At 43.2% G+C, this 15,453-nt stretch overlaps 2 protein-coding genes across 3 annotated transcripts in view; one reads left to right on the plus strand and one right to left on the minus strand.

The window, feature by feature from the left end:
* LOC101741968 (flotillin-2) overlaps window positions 1-15,453 on the plus strand; it is a 436,009-nt gene that overhangs the window by 145,320 nt on the left and 275,236 nt on the right. The gene's annotated exons all lie outside the window — the stretch shown is intronic.
* LOC134200289 (uncharacterized) lies at window positions 5,015-10,990 on the minus strand. 2 transcript variants are annotated; one of them, XM_062672862.1, is made up of 3 exons: window positions 9,059-10,990; window positions 8,453-8,513; window positions 5,015-8,016 (listed from the first exon to the last, which is right to left on the minus strand). In XM_062672862.1, the coding sequence occupies exon 3, from the start codon at window positions 8,000-8,002 to the stop codon at window positions 5,153-5,155; it is 2,850 nt and encodes a 949-aa protein (XP_062528846.1). In that variant the 5' UTR covers window positions 8,003-8,016; window positions 8,453-8,513; window positions 9,059-10,990; the 3' UTR covers window positions 5,015-5,152. The 2 variants fall into 2 exon arrangements, with proteins under 2 accessions (XP_062528846.1, XP_062528845.1); XM_062672861.1 differs by having other exon boundaries at window positions 5,015-8,513.

The following is a 15,453-nucleotide window of genomic DNA, read 5'->3' on the forward strand; positions in this document are numbered from 1 at the left end:
TGAGGGTTAATTTATTCGTCGAGCCCTTCGTCGCAAGCGACGGGTTCGACGAGAACGATGACCGGTGCTTGAGGTGCCTAAAAGCACCGTTAGTAGATCGGGAGGATCCGAAATGACGTGTTTTGGGCGACGTCGACTGCTTTCCATTCTGTCCGCAGGATCAGGAATGTGCTCTTAGAATAATAATATTGTATTTTCATTAAAGTTATACCAAGTAAAGGTCATTTAAATACTGACTGATGTCATTCAAAGATTTCGGATAGAATTTGCGAACAGTCACTGAATACGAATGCTTTCGTTAAATCCATTTTGTCGAGTTAATGTAATTTTATTGTCGACTCTGATACATGTTGTGTTTTCATGATACGATTTTTAGTCGTTACGTGGAAATTTAATTTTGATTAATGTTTGAATTAGAAATTTTCAATCGATCAACTGCTGCTTATTGTTGCATCATAATGAATTTCAGCAAAGGGGTTCCTAATCGAAGAGATTAGTATTTATGGTCATTTGTGTTTTTGAAGGCACACGGCAGAGCCGATATTTGGGTCGTGAGGATTTGGAGAAGGATTTAGCGGCTCACAGCTAAACCATTCATCCAATCCAAGCGTCACCTAATATACTGGCAATGCCAAGGCTCTGAAGGTAGAGACTGTAGTCTCGATAATCTGCAACGACATGTCTGATACTAATCCTGCGCCACTAATTCGGGGTCAACAGCAAGTGCTCAGCGAAAATGATGTGTTCTATCGGATTCACGTTAAAGTTACAATTGTGGCTTACGCAAGGCGTCACGTTCGATGACGTCATAGGGTTTGATAGCTTAAGTAAGCCCTCGGTCATGATTCACTAAACCCGCGAGAACAAGTCAAATCGCCTCTACAACGCCCTAACTTCGCCACGTCCTAAAGTTTTCATTTAATATGCGATTTTGATTTGTTTCTTCGAAGTTCTTAATAAAATTATGCAGCACGCGAAAACTTCTGAAATAACCATTTTAACCATTTGTAGAACAATAGAAACTGAACGACGCGCAAAAACGTTGCAAAAGAAAGAAAAGAAGAAAAAAAACTGTACAAAAACATTAATAATTCGCGGAACAAAAAAAAAATACTACCAGTATTTCTTATGGAATTTAATTGATGCTAGTTTAATAACGTTCGTGCTCAGAGCAGCCTCACAAAAACTCTACTTGAAGCGAAGAGCAGATTTATTGCCTTCAAAAGCAAACAAGACAGATTGCTTTCATATTAAAAATAAACCGGATCGTATAAATATTGTATACAGTATTATCTTGTTATTATTTTGTTTTGACTAACTATATTATTTTGTTTGGTTTTCAAAAGTGGTAAAAATAGTTAAACGTAACCCCGTGGGTATTCGTCGAACTCGTCAAAGAGTTCTTTTTTTATTTTATTGCTTATATGGATGAACGAGCTCACAGCCCCCCTGGTGTTAAGTGGTTACTGGAGCCCATAGACATCTACAACGTAAATGCGCCACCCAACTTGAGATAAGATCTAAGGTCTCAGTATAGTTATAACGGCTGCATTACCCTTCAAACCGAAACGCATTACTGCTTCAGGGCAGAAATAGGCAGGGTGGTGGTGCCTACCCGTGCGGACTCACAACAGGTCTGGGCCGGGGCTCCCAAATACCAGCTTCTTCCATTTGACTCCATACAGAGGAGGGCCGTTCGGATTGTCGATAATCCCATTCTCACGGATCGGTTGGAACCTCTGGGTCTGCGGAGGGACTTCGGTTCCCTCTGTATTTTGTACCGTATGTTCCATGGGGATTGCTCTGAGGAATTATTCGAGATGATACCGGCATCTCGTTTTTACCATCGCACCGCCCGCCACCGGAGTAGAGTTCATCCATACTACCTGGAACCACTGCGGTCATCCACAGTGCATTTCCAGAGGTCTTTTTTGCCACGTACCATTCGGCTATGGAATGAGCTCCACTCCACGGTGTTTCCCGAGCGCTATGACATGTCCTTCTTCAAACGAGGCTTGTGGAGAGTATTAAGCGGTAGGCAGCGGCTTGGTTCTGCCCCTGGCATTGCTGAAGTCCATGGGCAACGGTAACCACTCACCATCAGGTGGGCCGTTTGCTCGTCTGCCTACAAGGGCAATAAAAAAAAAGATCCTACCACCAGTGAAAAATGTGTGAAGTTCAATGTGAAACCTAATCTGTATAGGCCGAGTTTCTCGCCGGATATTCTCGAAACAGCTACCCTTGAGCTTCTAGGTCGCCTATGCACGCGCTCGGCCAGCTGACAGCAAATCCCGCCCCTCATTGCAAAGTCTCAACTCTCCCACGTGTTCTGGTGAAACGGGAAAGGCCAGCAAACCATCCCTCCTAAAAAAAGGAGAGTAATCTGTAAAGAATTCCAAACGTTCTAAATAATCTGTACTAATATATAAATCTACAGTGGTTTTAACGGATGTTCCGTTATAACTACTGAACCATGCATCCGATTGATTTGAAACTTGGTATCCATTTAGAAAATACATGTACTTAATGGATAGGTTAATATTTATATGAGTGTTGGATTCCCTACACCAGTTGCGCGGGTGTTAATGATGAGAATCTTTGTGGGGGTGAGAAATGATAATGTTAATTTTAAATGCCCAGCGAAGCGGACGAGTACAGCTAGTATTATAATATAATGACAATAAAAAGCGTGAGATTAAACTGTAGAAGTAGTTTTAATTAAGAAAAAAATTGATTAAGAATTTTATATCTAACGAGAGTCAGACCGCATAACTTTTACTCAGTCTGAGCCACGTGTAAGGAGACACTAAATGTAATAATTACTTATTATATATTTTAAAATTATAAATCGAGAGTCGAGACCATTAATTTGAATGTACATAGCAAACAGTTTTGACTTCATTTTTTAAAAGGCATAGTATTTTTTTATTTAAGAACCTTTTTGCAGCCATCGCTCAAGATCAGTGTGCAAATAAATTGTAAGTAACGGTTATCACTATAGTAATGAATCCTAAATGTCAAGTGTTTGAGAAACTGATTCGAACACTTCAAGGAATGACAGGTCGTTGTGTGTAACTGTTTTAAATTGAACAGTCATTAATGAAAGTATAAATCCGAATAAACGCTGGTTGGGTGTAATGGCGATAGGTATCTGCAACAGCATGCGATCGTAGAATGCCCTTTAAGTTCAAGGGTAAAGATCTAGGCCCAGAGCTGCACAGTAATCTGGTTACACTAAAAAAAATTATTAATATCCTAGTTCTTCCTTGTATTCATGATTCTGTGCAAACTGGAGATATTTTTCCAAAAATATTAAACATTTACACGACTACGCTTGGAAGGGTACCACCATACATTACCGTACAAATGTCGCCCCGACAAAAAATATGTTGACAGAAAATTAACCGGAAAAATAATAAAAAAATTTCTATCATACATTATTTTAATAGTTCACTACCTATTCATTTTGTAAAAATATATATAATAACACAGAAAGTACCTTTAACTTAACTAAATCACTTCTTTTATTATTTACTTATTGTCTATAATACCGTTGTCTGATATTATTATCATGAGTCTATATAGATGTGCACTGTGGGCCTAAATTACTATAGCGACTTGGCATTTCCCTTTACTTAACGATCATTAGATCTGTCGTGCTGTATGGATCTGAATGTTGGGCGACGAAAGTAAAGCCTGAAAGAGAATGCATGCGGAAGAGATGCGAATGTTGAGATGGATGTCTGGAGTGACAAGGATGGACAAGATAAGGAATGAGTATATCAGGGGAAGTGTGAAAGTAGCCCCGGTGACTGACAAATTAAAGAGCGGACAGTTAGCGTGGTATGGACATGTGATGCGTTGAATTTCATGCAGATTAAAAATTGTAAGGATTCGTTGGATTATTTCTTAATCTTCATACATGGTCCAAACTAATTGTCTCCGGGATTCGGGAGGGTCAATGCACGACCTAATGTGTTTTGGTAGATACTAAAAAAGTTAATGGAGCTCTCGAGAGCGCGATCATTAAACTTCTGTGGAAAATAAGTAATGTAATTAGTATCTTTTTAGTGTACGGAGACTGGGCGATTAAAAAAGGATAATCTTTTGTCGTAACGTCATTGTAATTGCAACCTGTAGGAAAAAAAACAATGCTTTTAGCATATAAACACGTTTGTCGAAAAAATGGCTGAGCGTTGAATCCATTTTAAATTCTTAATATGGCTCAGTGACGTAAACAGATAAGCCATCTTATGCCATTTTTTTTTTGTTGTTTGGTGCAGTCGCATAAACAAGGATTCCGTGTATCATTTAATGCTATAAATACAAAAAAGATTCCAGCGAGGAAGCATCTCGAACTTGTTTCTAATCAAGACGATATGGCGGTATTATCCCGCGTGCGCGAACATCGAACGAAACCAAACTAAAACAAGGCGTGAATTTAAAGTTGCAAATTAAATCATTAAATAGTCATATATATTCTAGAATGTACACTCGAATCGCATTTCACGGTATTTATTTAATCGAGAAGTATTTCATTATAAATTTTACAATTTTTCCTGAAAATAAAATCAGTACTGGTGCGAATGGGGTGAATTCAATGTTGTTTTTTATTGCCTTTGTAGGCAGACGAGCATACGGTCCACCTAATGTTAAGTGGTGTGCGTCGCATGGACGTTGCCAATACGAGGGGCATAATCAAGTCACTACATTACATTATACCCATTAAACGCTCAGGTTTCATTGCGCAATACACACGACTGTTTGTTATATTCTACCGTCCTGTCTAATGCAATCTTCAGTATTGGGAGTTATGGAGTTTATATTTCTAGATGGCCATTTTGAAGGAAAAGTTAAATAAGCTTCCAAAATGTTGGCAGTCATAGAGCGAATAGAAAATAGACTTTGAAACTCATGTCTCAAGGTGGGTGGCGGCATTTACGTTGTAGATGTCTATGGGCTCCGGTAACCGCTTAACACCAGGTGGACCGTGAGCTCATCCACCCATCTAAGCTTTATTTGTTGTTCATGACGATGGTGAAGAAGAAACCACGTATGACAGAATTATTGATAGTTTTATTTAACTACTTTCAAAATACATTATTTTACAAATGTGTTGACGCGTGTCACGGCTGGTCGACGAACACAAATCTTAGGCCGCGGGCGCATCTTCCTCCCGCTGCCTTCCCCCGTCCCCTCTCTCGCCCTGAACGTCGTGAACATCCTCCCCCCCCTTGGAAGCTGAGGTTCCAAGGAGCTCATAGGCATCTCCTGTGGGCAGAGCGCAAATTTTTGTTAACGCTCTTTTGACGATGCCCTTTGACGTCTTGATATCCACAACTCTGCAGATTCCATCAGGTCCATAATACATGTGGTGAATTCGTCCTAGGATCCATTTCATTGGTGGAAGTTGATCATCCTTGACGACTACCATGTCTCCAATTTTTACGTTCCGCTCGCCATTCTTCTGCCATTTTACACGCTGCTGAAGCTCACACAGGAACTCACGTGACCACCGTGTCCAGAACGTTTGTCTCATACGTTCTAACTGCTGGTATCGGTTGATCGATATCCTGGTCGTAGTTGGAGCCGGTAACGACGATAATGGACGCCCGATAAGGAAGTGCCCAGGTGTTAAAGGTGTAATATCAGAGGGGTCCGCTGACATAGGTGTCAGGGGACGGGAATTTAATATTGCCTCAATTTGAGAGAACAACGTTGTTAATTCCTCAAAGGTCAAACCGTTATTTCCTGCTACACGTTTTAGATGAAACTTTGCGGCTTTAACGCCAGCCTCCCAGATACCACCAAAGTTGGGAGCGTAGGCTGGATTGAATTTAAACTCTATGCCCTCACATAAACCGAAATCAGTAACGGACTCATTAGCGGCTTTAAGCATTCTTTTCAATTCATTATTCGCCCCAACATAATTTTTGCCATTGTCGCAATATATTGTGCGTGGTTTACCGCGTCTAGAGATGAACCGACGTAAGCAGAGGATGAATGCATTAGTGCTTAGTTCACTCACGACCTCTAGGTGCAGAGCTTTAGTGCAAAAGCAAACAAAGAGACACAAGTAGCATTTGCTTGTTCTTGCGCCACGGCCTTTGCGATTCAATATAAGGAAGGGACCTGCAAAATCGGTGCCACAAGTCTCAAACGGAGCAGCTGGATTGACACGAGGATCAGGTAAGTTAGACATAATAGGCTGTATATTTTTGCCTTTCATTTTGGTACACTGTACGCAATTATTAGTTGTCTGAGTCGCCAATACACGACCACCGATAGGCCAAAAATCTTCACGAATCAAAGACAACAATTGCAGGGGCCCACAATGTAAAAGACGAACGTGTTCATGTTTAAAAAGTAATTTCGTGAAAATATGTTTAGAATCAATAATGATGGGATGTTTTTGATTGTAAGGAACTAATGCCTTGTGAAGACGACCTCCAACACGTAGCACCCCATCAGTATCCAAAAAAGGATTCAGTGATATGATTCTCGATTTGCGGTTAAGACAACCCGAAGTTTTCAGTGAATGGATATCCTGTTTGAAGGAATCCCTTTGAGAAAGCTTAGCCAAAGTAAAAAATGAATTTATTAATTCTTTAAGTGTCAGACTACCCTTTATCTTATTACTCTTGGATTTACAGTTTTGTATAAAGCGCATTACAAAGGCCATGATTCTTTGCATCTTGTGAAGCTTTGAACATGTACGAAAAAGGACAAACTCAATATTTTCATCACACTGCAAACTCAAACTAACCTTCGTTTCAGGAAGTGTGGTAGGCACTATGTGATGACCTGGCCATTCGCCCTCTGGCTGCATCAGAAAGGGAGCACCGTTCCACCACAGGTTGTTTTCTTTCAGTTGTTGCGGCTTTACACCTCGAGAGGCAAGGTCTGCTGGATTGCTGTGAGTAGGTACATGTCTCCACTCATATTCAGAGGTAAGTTCACGAATTTCCTCTATTCGGTTACAAACAAACGTTTTCAACGTCTTTGGTTCAGAATGAATCCATCCCAAGACGATTGTTGAATCCGTCCATAGGAAACACCGCGATATTTTAATGTCTTTACAGCTTAACGACTGTACCACCTTAGCCAGCAATCGAGCACCTAACAAAGCACCCATCAACTCTAGCCGAGGAATAGTTAGTTCCGGCTTCAGTGGAGCCACTTTAGCCTTGGCACAAAAAAGGTGAACTGTAACCTTACCTACATTGTCTGTAGATTTAAGATACAAACATGCACCGTAGGCCATCTGCGAGGCATCAGTAAAACAGTGTAATTCTACATTGTCTGGAGCTTGGCAAATGACGTGCCTCGGGATCTCAAGAGTGGACAACTGATTCAAATTAGCTAAGAACTCCTGCCACTCAGCTTTGATTTGATCTGGTATAGGATCATCCCATCCATTTTTGAGCAGCCACAATTTCTGCAGCAAAGTTTTCGGAATAATTGTCGTAGCGGACAGCAAACCAAGCGGGTCAAATAATTTTGACGACACTGAAAGAATATTCCGTTTAGTAATTGGAAGATTACATTCAAGCTTAGTAAGAAAACGCAACGTATCAGTTTCAGGTGACCAATTCAGTCCCAGTACTGTAGAGTCCTTACAAAAGTCTTGGCTTTGTTTTGTAACTGAAATGTCATCAAAGATTTCAGGAACATTTGTGCGAAACTTACGCAACGGGAAACAAGCTTCAGACAACTTCTCTACTACTCCTTTTATCGTACTTTGCAGTTTCTCTTTGGAACTTGACCCAGTATTTAAGTCGTCGACGTAGAAATCATGTTCAATAACGTTCGCTACATCGGGATTTTCTAAACAATCTCTGGATAGTTGTAAGAGACATCTCGTACTCAAAAAAGGAGCTGAGGCTGTTCCGTAAGTTACCGTATTTAGTTGAAATATTTTTAGTGGCTGAGTAGATTTATCCCTCCAGAGAATCAATTGCAGATGGCGCTGCGACTCATCGACCTCGATTTGTCGGTACATTTTTTCTATGTCCCCTGTGACAACAAATGCATTGTAACGAAAACGTGACAAGATCGAAAACAAATCGTCCTGTACTACCGGCCCTACTAGCTGTATATCATTGAATGACTTACCGCTCGTGGTTTTACATGAGCCATCAAACACGACGCGCATAGGTGTAGTTTCGCTTTGATCACGTGTCACAGGGTGATGAGGTAAATAATACCCGAAAGGAGGACTCTCGATTGGTGATAAATGGCCCAACCGTTCATACTCATGAATAAAAGCTTTATATTTTTCTTTCAAAATCGGAAACTTGTCGAGTTTTTTCTCTAAACTAAAAAATCTACATTTAGCAGTATTGAAAGAATCACCCAAAGCTCTATCAGGCGACTCACTCAAAGGCATCAGTACTGAGAATCGACCTTCCTCAGTACGCTTTGTATTTTGTAAAAAATGAGATTCACATACCTCGTCAACCTTTGAGAACTTCTGCCTGTTAAGAGGGGGTAATTCCTCAATCTCCCAAAACCTAGAAAGAGATTCATTTATATTTCGGGAGAAATTACAAATTTTGTTATGAACTCCTGAACCAGAACCTACACCAGTTGGCCCAGATATTAACCAACCTAATCGTGATTCTTGGAGAGTAGGCTTATTTCGCCCAAGCTTAATCTGATGACCATAAACGATCTCCCAGAATACATCTGCCCCTAACAACATATGAATATCAGAGGGATTAAAAAAGCTTGGATCAGCCAACTCAATGTTTGCAGGTAAGTTCAACGTAGACATGTCTATTTCGACGTTAGGTAATCTATTTGTTATATGTGGTATGACCAGACAAGATACCATCATGTGAAAAGAATTGACCCGTGATTGTATTTTTATGTTACACACTTGTGATGCAGCACAGACTGTGTTATTAATTCCCAATACTTTTATAGGATTTTTATGAGAAATAGGTAAGTTAATCTTTCTTTGTAATTCTTCTGTGACGAAAGACGTCTGGCTTCCATTGTCGAGAAGCGCTTTCACGAGGTAAGTTATATTACTGTTCGGATCAACTATTCTCACCTGAGCGGTACAAAGCAACACTTGACCAGGCATCATCGCAGACAGCGACACCTGTTCATTGGCACTACCGCCTTGAGAAGAAGAAGACGGGCTAGGTATGTTGTTGTCTGTGTTCACGGTACCATTCTCTTGCAATTGTTTATGTAATAACGAGTTGTGTTTCGCATTACATATCTGGCAGCCTTTCCTGAAGCAACGAGAGGGACGATGACCAGGTTTAAAACAGTTAGAACACAATTTATGCTTATTAACTAGGCTCAACCTTGCATCTTCATTCATAATTTTAAATTTATCGCACTCATAAAGAAAATGATTTTTAGAACAAATAACACACGATTTCGACGATGAATTTGCAGCAACAAAAGATTTGGTATATTTTGGTTCTTTACTTTGAACGTGTTTATCTGTCTTTGGTTGTTCAGTTTTGCAAAAGTGTACAGTTTCCAAAACATCAGCACGATTACGTAAAAATTCACAAAAAGATTCAAGAGAAGGCGGCTCAGTCAAACAATTCCTGTGCTCCTCCCATTTGCGACTTGTGGCGCCATCTAGTTTTGTTGTCATCATAAAAATGATCAAAGTGTCCCAGAAGGAAGTAGGTTCCTTTAGGGTACCTAGAGCTCGCAAGTGTTTTGTGAAATAATCAATTGTTACCGAATCCTGGCAACCCCCGACCGAGAGCCAGCGCTAAAACTATAAAAACGATCCCTCGCTGCGCCTTTGCCTCTTTTTGTGCGTGGCGTTCGTGTGTGCGGTTCTTGTTGAAACATGTTTGGTTCTTGTGTAATTTTAACAGTTTTCGTTAATAGTAAATGGAAATCATTTTGTTAAAAGTATTGTTGTTAATTCAGTGAAATATAATTAGGCCAGTTCTGTGTTATTTATTTCTTTTTGTTAACTACCTCACTTCTGGTCGATAATATCAGAATTGGGATAAAACCACGTGCTTTTGAAAAGTGACGGGACGTCGATGTAGAAAATACAGGCGCGATCATTCTCATCGACGCTGTCATGACCGCTCGAATTCTAGATTTAGGAGTTTGTTGCATTAGTCATCGTCGCGATCGTGTTGTGTGTAGGAAGAGCAAGATACCTACGCCGCAGGATGTCTCCTGGCATAGTTCCGTGGAACCGTTCTTTGGAACATAATTATAGTCGTGAGATTAATAACCACTTTACCGGTACCGTCTAATCGCAATACGCTGTCGCACTCTTGTACCGAACGCCACGCGCAGTTATTTTTGCCACCAGCAGCAACGGTTTCCGTCGAAGGGGGTGACGCATGTGCACCTGAGTACCCTGGAACAGCGTCATGCAAATCGGCGGGTGTGTGTAGCAGTGCTGGTCAGCAGATGGACGGCGTGACGAACAGGATTATTGGAGCATTGCAGGTGCTATCTAAACTTTGACAATGGAGGCGCCTTCTGTCTGATTTGTTCACAGACGCAGGGCGTTGTCGCCGACGTGTGAGGTCAGTAGCGAGTCGGCGCCGTGCTCCAGCAGGAGAGCGCAGAGCCGTGCAGACTGCACGTGTTGCTCGCGTGCCGGTACCTGCGCGCGCTCACCTGCTTCAGACGTGCATACTGCGCGTACTGCTCGCGTGCCGCTGGCTGCGCGCGCTCATCTACATCTAGCACGCATACTGCGAGCACTGCTCGCGTGCCGCTGGCTGCGCGCGCTCATCTACTTCTGGCGCGCATACTGCGCGCACTGCTCGCGTGCCGCTGGCTGCGCGCGCTCATCTACATCTAGCACGCATACTGCGAGCACTGCTCGCGTGCCGCTGGCTGCGCGCGCTCATCTACTTCTGGCGCGCATACTGCGCGCACTGCTCGCGTGCCGCTGGCTGCGCGCGCTCATCTACATCTAGCACGCATACTGCGCGCACTGCTCGCGTGCCGCTGGCTGCGCGCGCTCATCTACATCTAGCACGCATACTGCGAGCACTGCTCGCGTGCCGCTGGCTGCGCGCGCTCATCTACTTCTGGCGCGCATACTGCGCGCACTGCTCGCGTGCCGCTGGCTGCGCGCGCTCATCTACATCTGGCACGCATACTGCGAGCACTGCTCGCGTACCGCTGGCTGCGCGCACTGCTCGCGTGCCGCTGGCTGCGCGCGCTCATCTACATCTGGCACGCATACTGCGAGCACTGCTCGCGTACCGCTGGCTGCGCGCACTGCTCGCGTGCCGCTGGCTGCGCGCGCTCATCTACATCTGGCACGCATACTGCGAGCACTGCTCGCGTACCGCTGGCTGCGCGCACTGCTCGCGTGCCGCTGGCTGCGCGCACTGCTCGCGTGCCGCTAGCTGCGCGCACTGCTCGCATGCCGCTGACTGCGCGCACTGCTCGCGTGCCGCTGGCTGCGCGCACTACTCGCGTGCCGCTGGCTGCGCGCGCTCATCTACATCTGGCACGCATACTGCGAGCACTGCTCGCGTACCGCTGGCTGCGCGCACTGCTCGCGTGCCGCTGGCTGCGCGCGCTCATCTACATCTGGCACGCATACTGCGAGCACTGCTCGCGTACCGCTGGCTGCGCGCACTGCTCGCGTGCCGCTGGCTGCGCGCACTGCTCGCATGCCGCTGACTGCGCGCACTGCTCGCGTGCCGCTGGCTGCGCGCACTACTCGCGTGCCGCTGGCTGCGCGCGCTCATCTACATCTGGCACGCATACTGCGAGCACTGCTCGCGTACCGCTGGCTGCGCGCACTGCTCGCGTGCCGCTAGCTGCGCGCACTGCTCGCATGCCGCTGACTGCGCGCACTGCTACCTGCGCGCGCTCGCCTGCTTCAGACGTGCATACTGCACGTGTTGCTCGCGTGCCGCTGCATGCGCGCGCTCACCTACTTCTGACGTGCATACTGCACGTGTTGCTCGCATGCCGCCGACTGCACGGTGCTGTACGACTGGTAGTGACGCAGAGGGCGATATCGCTTAGTCTGCGGCCTGCTACTGCGGACTACCCAACGGATTATCTATCAGGACGGTCGAGCGGGACGCCCGCCACACGTGGTGCAGCCTCGCATCGTGGGAGCAGACTGGAGCTGGGACGGCTGCCCTGCTTCCACATCATCCTTACGAGTGGACCCCGGTGACATGCAGCCTTTTCTTCGAAATTAATATGTGAAGGTCGAGGTGGGCACTTCGGTGCTTTACTTCCCATTTTTGAGGTTGAGGTGGGCACGACGGTGCTTTACTTCCCATTTTTGAGGTTGAGGTGGGCACGACAGTGCTTTACTTCCCGTTTATTTTTTGAGCAGTATGGTTAGATGCGGATTCGGCCGGATTTTGCGTCCCTACTGTTTAGCTGTGTTGTGTCGGTAATGTTCAGTATCTGTATCGGTGAATATTGCCGACAACAGCGCGCTACTGTTTTAGACGTTTCCTATACGGGCTAACTCAGTAAAGGAATCGTGCAGGTGTCTCAAATTGCGCAGTTTGGGACAGTTGTGCGATATCCATTCTTCTCACTTCAAATGTTTATCTTTGGCTCGTCCTCGCTGCAGATGTAAGAGTGCACGCTTGCGTCTGTAGTAGGGATTCTAAATTTTAGAAAGTTTTAGAGCATTAAGGTCTGGGTGTATTTTTTTTGTTACGTTACAGAGGGTGACCTTGTTGATGCAAGCTCTGACGTAGCTGGAAGAGATATGTTTCTGCTGAGAGATGAAGCGGTCGAGGACGCCTCGCCGTCAGGAACGGCCGTGTTACCGAATCCTGGCAACCCCCGACCGAGAGCCAGCGCTAAAACTATAAAAACGATCCCTCGCTGCGCCTTTGCCTCTTTTTGTGCGTGGCGTTCGTGTGTGCGGTTCTTGTTGAAACATGTTTGGTTCTTGTGTAATTTTAACAGTTTTCGTTAATAGTAAATGGAAATCATTTTGTTAAAAGTATTGTTGTTAATTCAGTGAAATATAATTAGGCCAGTTCTGTGTTATTTATTTCTTTTTGTTAACTACCTCACTTCTGGTCGATAATACAATCATATAACGCAGTGACTGATGGGACTCCCTAGCAATAGGTTGAAATGAAAACAATGCCCTTAAATGATTGTTAACAAGAAGTCTTGTATTGTCATATCGTTGGCAAAGTAGGTCCCATGCTACGTCATAATTTTCCGACGAAAACTCAATTGATTTTATCACGTCGGGGTCACCAATTTCTGTTCATGACGATGGTGAAGAAGAAACCACGTATGACAGAATTATTGATAGTTTTATTTAACTACTTTCAAAATACATTATTTTACAAATGTGTTGACGCGTGTCACGGCTGGTCGACGAACACAAATCTTAGGCCGCGGGCGCATCTTCCTCCCGCTGCCTTCCCCCGTCCCCTCTCTCGCCCTGAACGTCGTGAACATTGTTCTTTAATCCAGACGTAAACTGCGCCTTCGATTAAAAATGTATCTTACGTTTCTCCTACCTGATCGTTGGTAGTCGTAAACTCTAAAGGGCTATTCCAACTACGCTCGAGCTGGCAAGTGAGCTCATAGGACTCAAAATTTAATAGTTGCGGTTTGCTTTGACTGAAAACACTGCCTCCATCTAATTTGGTATTAAAAATGTCATATCATTGACATGCCAGTAAGTTATCAAAGGCAATCAAACGTAATAGGTCGGTCTATTTAAAATAGATTGAAAATACAGGAAAGTCATCAATAAAACGGACCGTCTCGATCTTGGCAGCGTATTCCTGGCACACTTTTACGTACGGAATAATAAGTATGCGACTGTAACATACAAGATCATGACCCCTGACGTTGACTGAATCGTAAAAGGTGGCCATGGATGAACTTCCTATGATCTTGGGTTCATATCATTAGTCTATCTCAAAGCCTGATCATACGGAACCGATTTCGTTCTTAAGGGGGTAGGAACAATTTTTAATGTATTATTTATTTTATAATGTGAATTTTATACAGAAGCCTGGTTATGGCAGTAATCCGAGAGCTTGAGAACTGTAAAATACCACAGATCCTTTTCTGTAAGTTTAAATTGAATAAACAGACCGGTTTTTTTTTTCGTTTTTAGAGATCTATCGAAACGGGTTAATCCTAAATCTGTATTACGTTTTTTAACATCGATAATTAATTTCAGTCCAAGATGGTCATGCCTTTTAAGCTCTATTCAACGCAGTTTGTGGGAGGATGTGACATTAGATTTTTTTTAAACCCATTCTTAAATTTTTTATCGTTTTGATTTATCAAGATACCTCTACAATTCCTAATAAGAATCTGTATTTGACAGTTTGGTCAGTCGCAAATATGTAAGCCAAATTACAATATAGACTATTACACATATTCCAACGCCACCTTCGAATGCCATAAAGGCAATAAGAAAATACCAGCATTACTTTTATTAAAAGAACATGATTTTACTAACGCAGAAAAGCAGGAGCTTATTAATCTGTCGTGCCTTTGTCTTCGTTTCCCGAGAGAGAATCAACCAATCAAATCACACGTACCGACTTGCATTTCAGGCATAGATTCTAACTAATTAACACTAAGTGGATCAAGTTCACCTGTCCATAAACGAACAATACGAAGACCTATAGATGACTTTATTTCTTTCAAGGTTGGACTATAACTTTCCTCGTGGGATGTCTACGTAAACTCTGTCACGTAACAAAAACAATTGCTCATTGATATTCAATAGTGTTTTGCTTTAGTACTCTATAGAGGGTTTTGAACTTTCATTTTGACTTAGCCTCTTTAGGACGGTAGGTTTAAATAATGATTTATTGAATTTACTTTAAAACGCGTCTGAATACAGCCCACTCTACAATGAAACAGTCGCCAATATGTCCGTATATGTCCGTAATATTAAAGTCGTAAATAAATATATGAAACGCCTGATGCATTCAAAGTGACACTTTATTTAATGTTCATAATATACCAACCGCATTGTCTTTCGTGATCACTGCGGTCTCGGAGAATTGTTGAGTGGTGGACAAGGGCTATCGTTCGCTGCAACTGAAGCCAAGGTTCTGCAAAGGAAACTATTGATGTTAGTATTTGGATCTTTCGTACATTACGCGATCACCTCAAAACAATTCTGAGAGTACTCTCCATATAACATACGGTAAAACACAGAAAAACACAAAGTCCCTCCATAGACCCAGAAATCCCAGATAGTGTAGTTCGATACACCCATAGACAGGTAACAATTCTTAAGGAAATATGTACTTTTACGATGAAGAAATAACATCGTGTAACAAAAATCTAACCAGCAATATTTTGCGTAAATTACCTAATTCCTTGTCGGAATTCGTTCTCGGCATCATCTTATCTCGACGAGGCATAATAAATACATCCCATGCTGAAGTGTTTCATGTTGAGCGTATCTGATTGCACCAATGTATCGGCGAACCCATGATATTTTCAGGGTCGTGGGTT

Source organism: Bombyx mori, chromosome 16, assembly GCF_030269925.1.
Source record: "Bombyx mori chromosome 16, ASM3026992v2".
Classification (NCBI taxonomy): Eukaryota; Metazoa; Arthropoda; class Insecta; order Lepidoptera; family Bombycidae; genus Bombyx; species Bombyx mori.

Bases quoted from the DNA above. Each gene is read 5' to 3' on its own strand.
- LOC134200289 (XM_062672861.1), bottom strand. From the start codon at position 8,389: ATGCCTTTGAGTGAGTCGCCTGATAGAGCTTTGGGTGATTCTTTCAAT.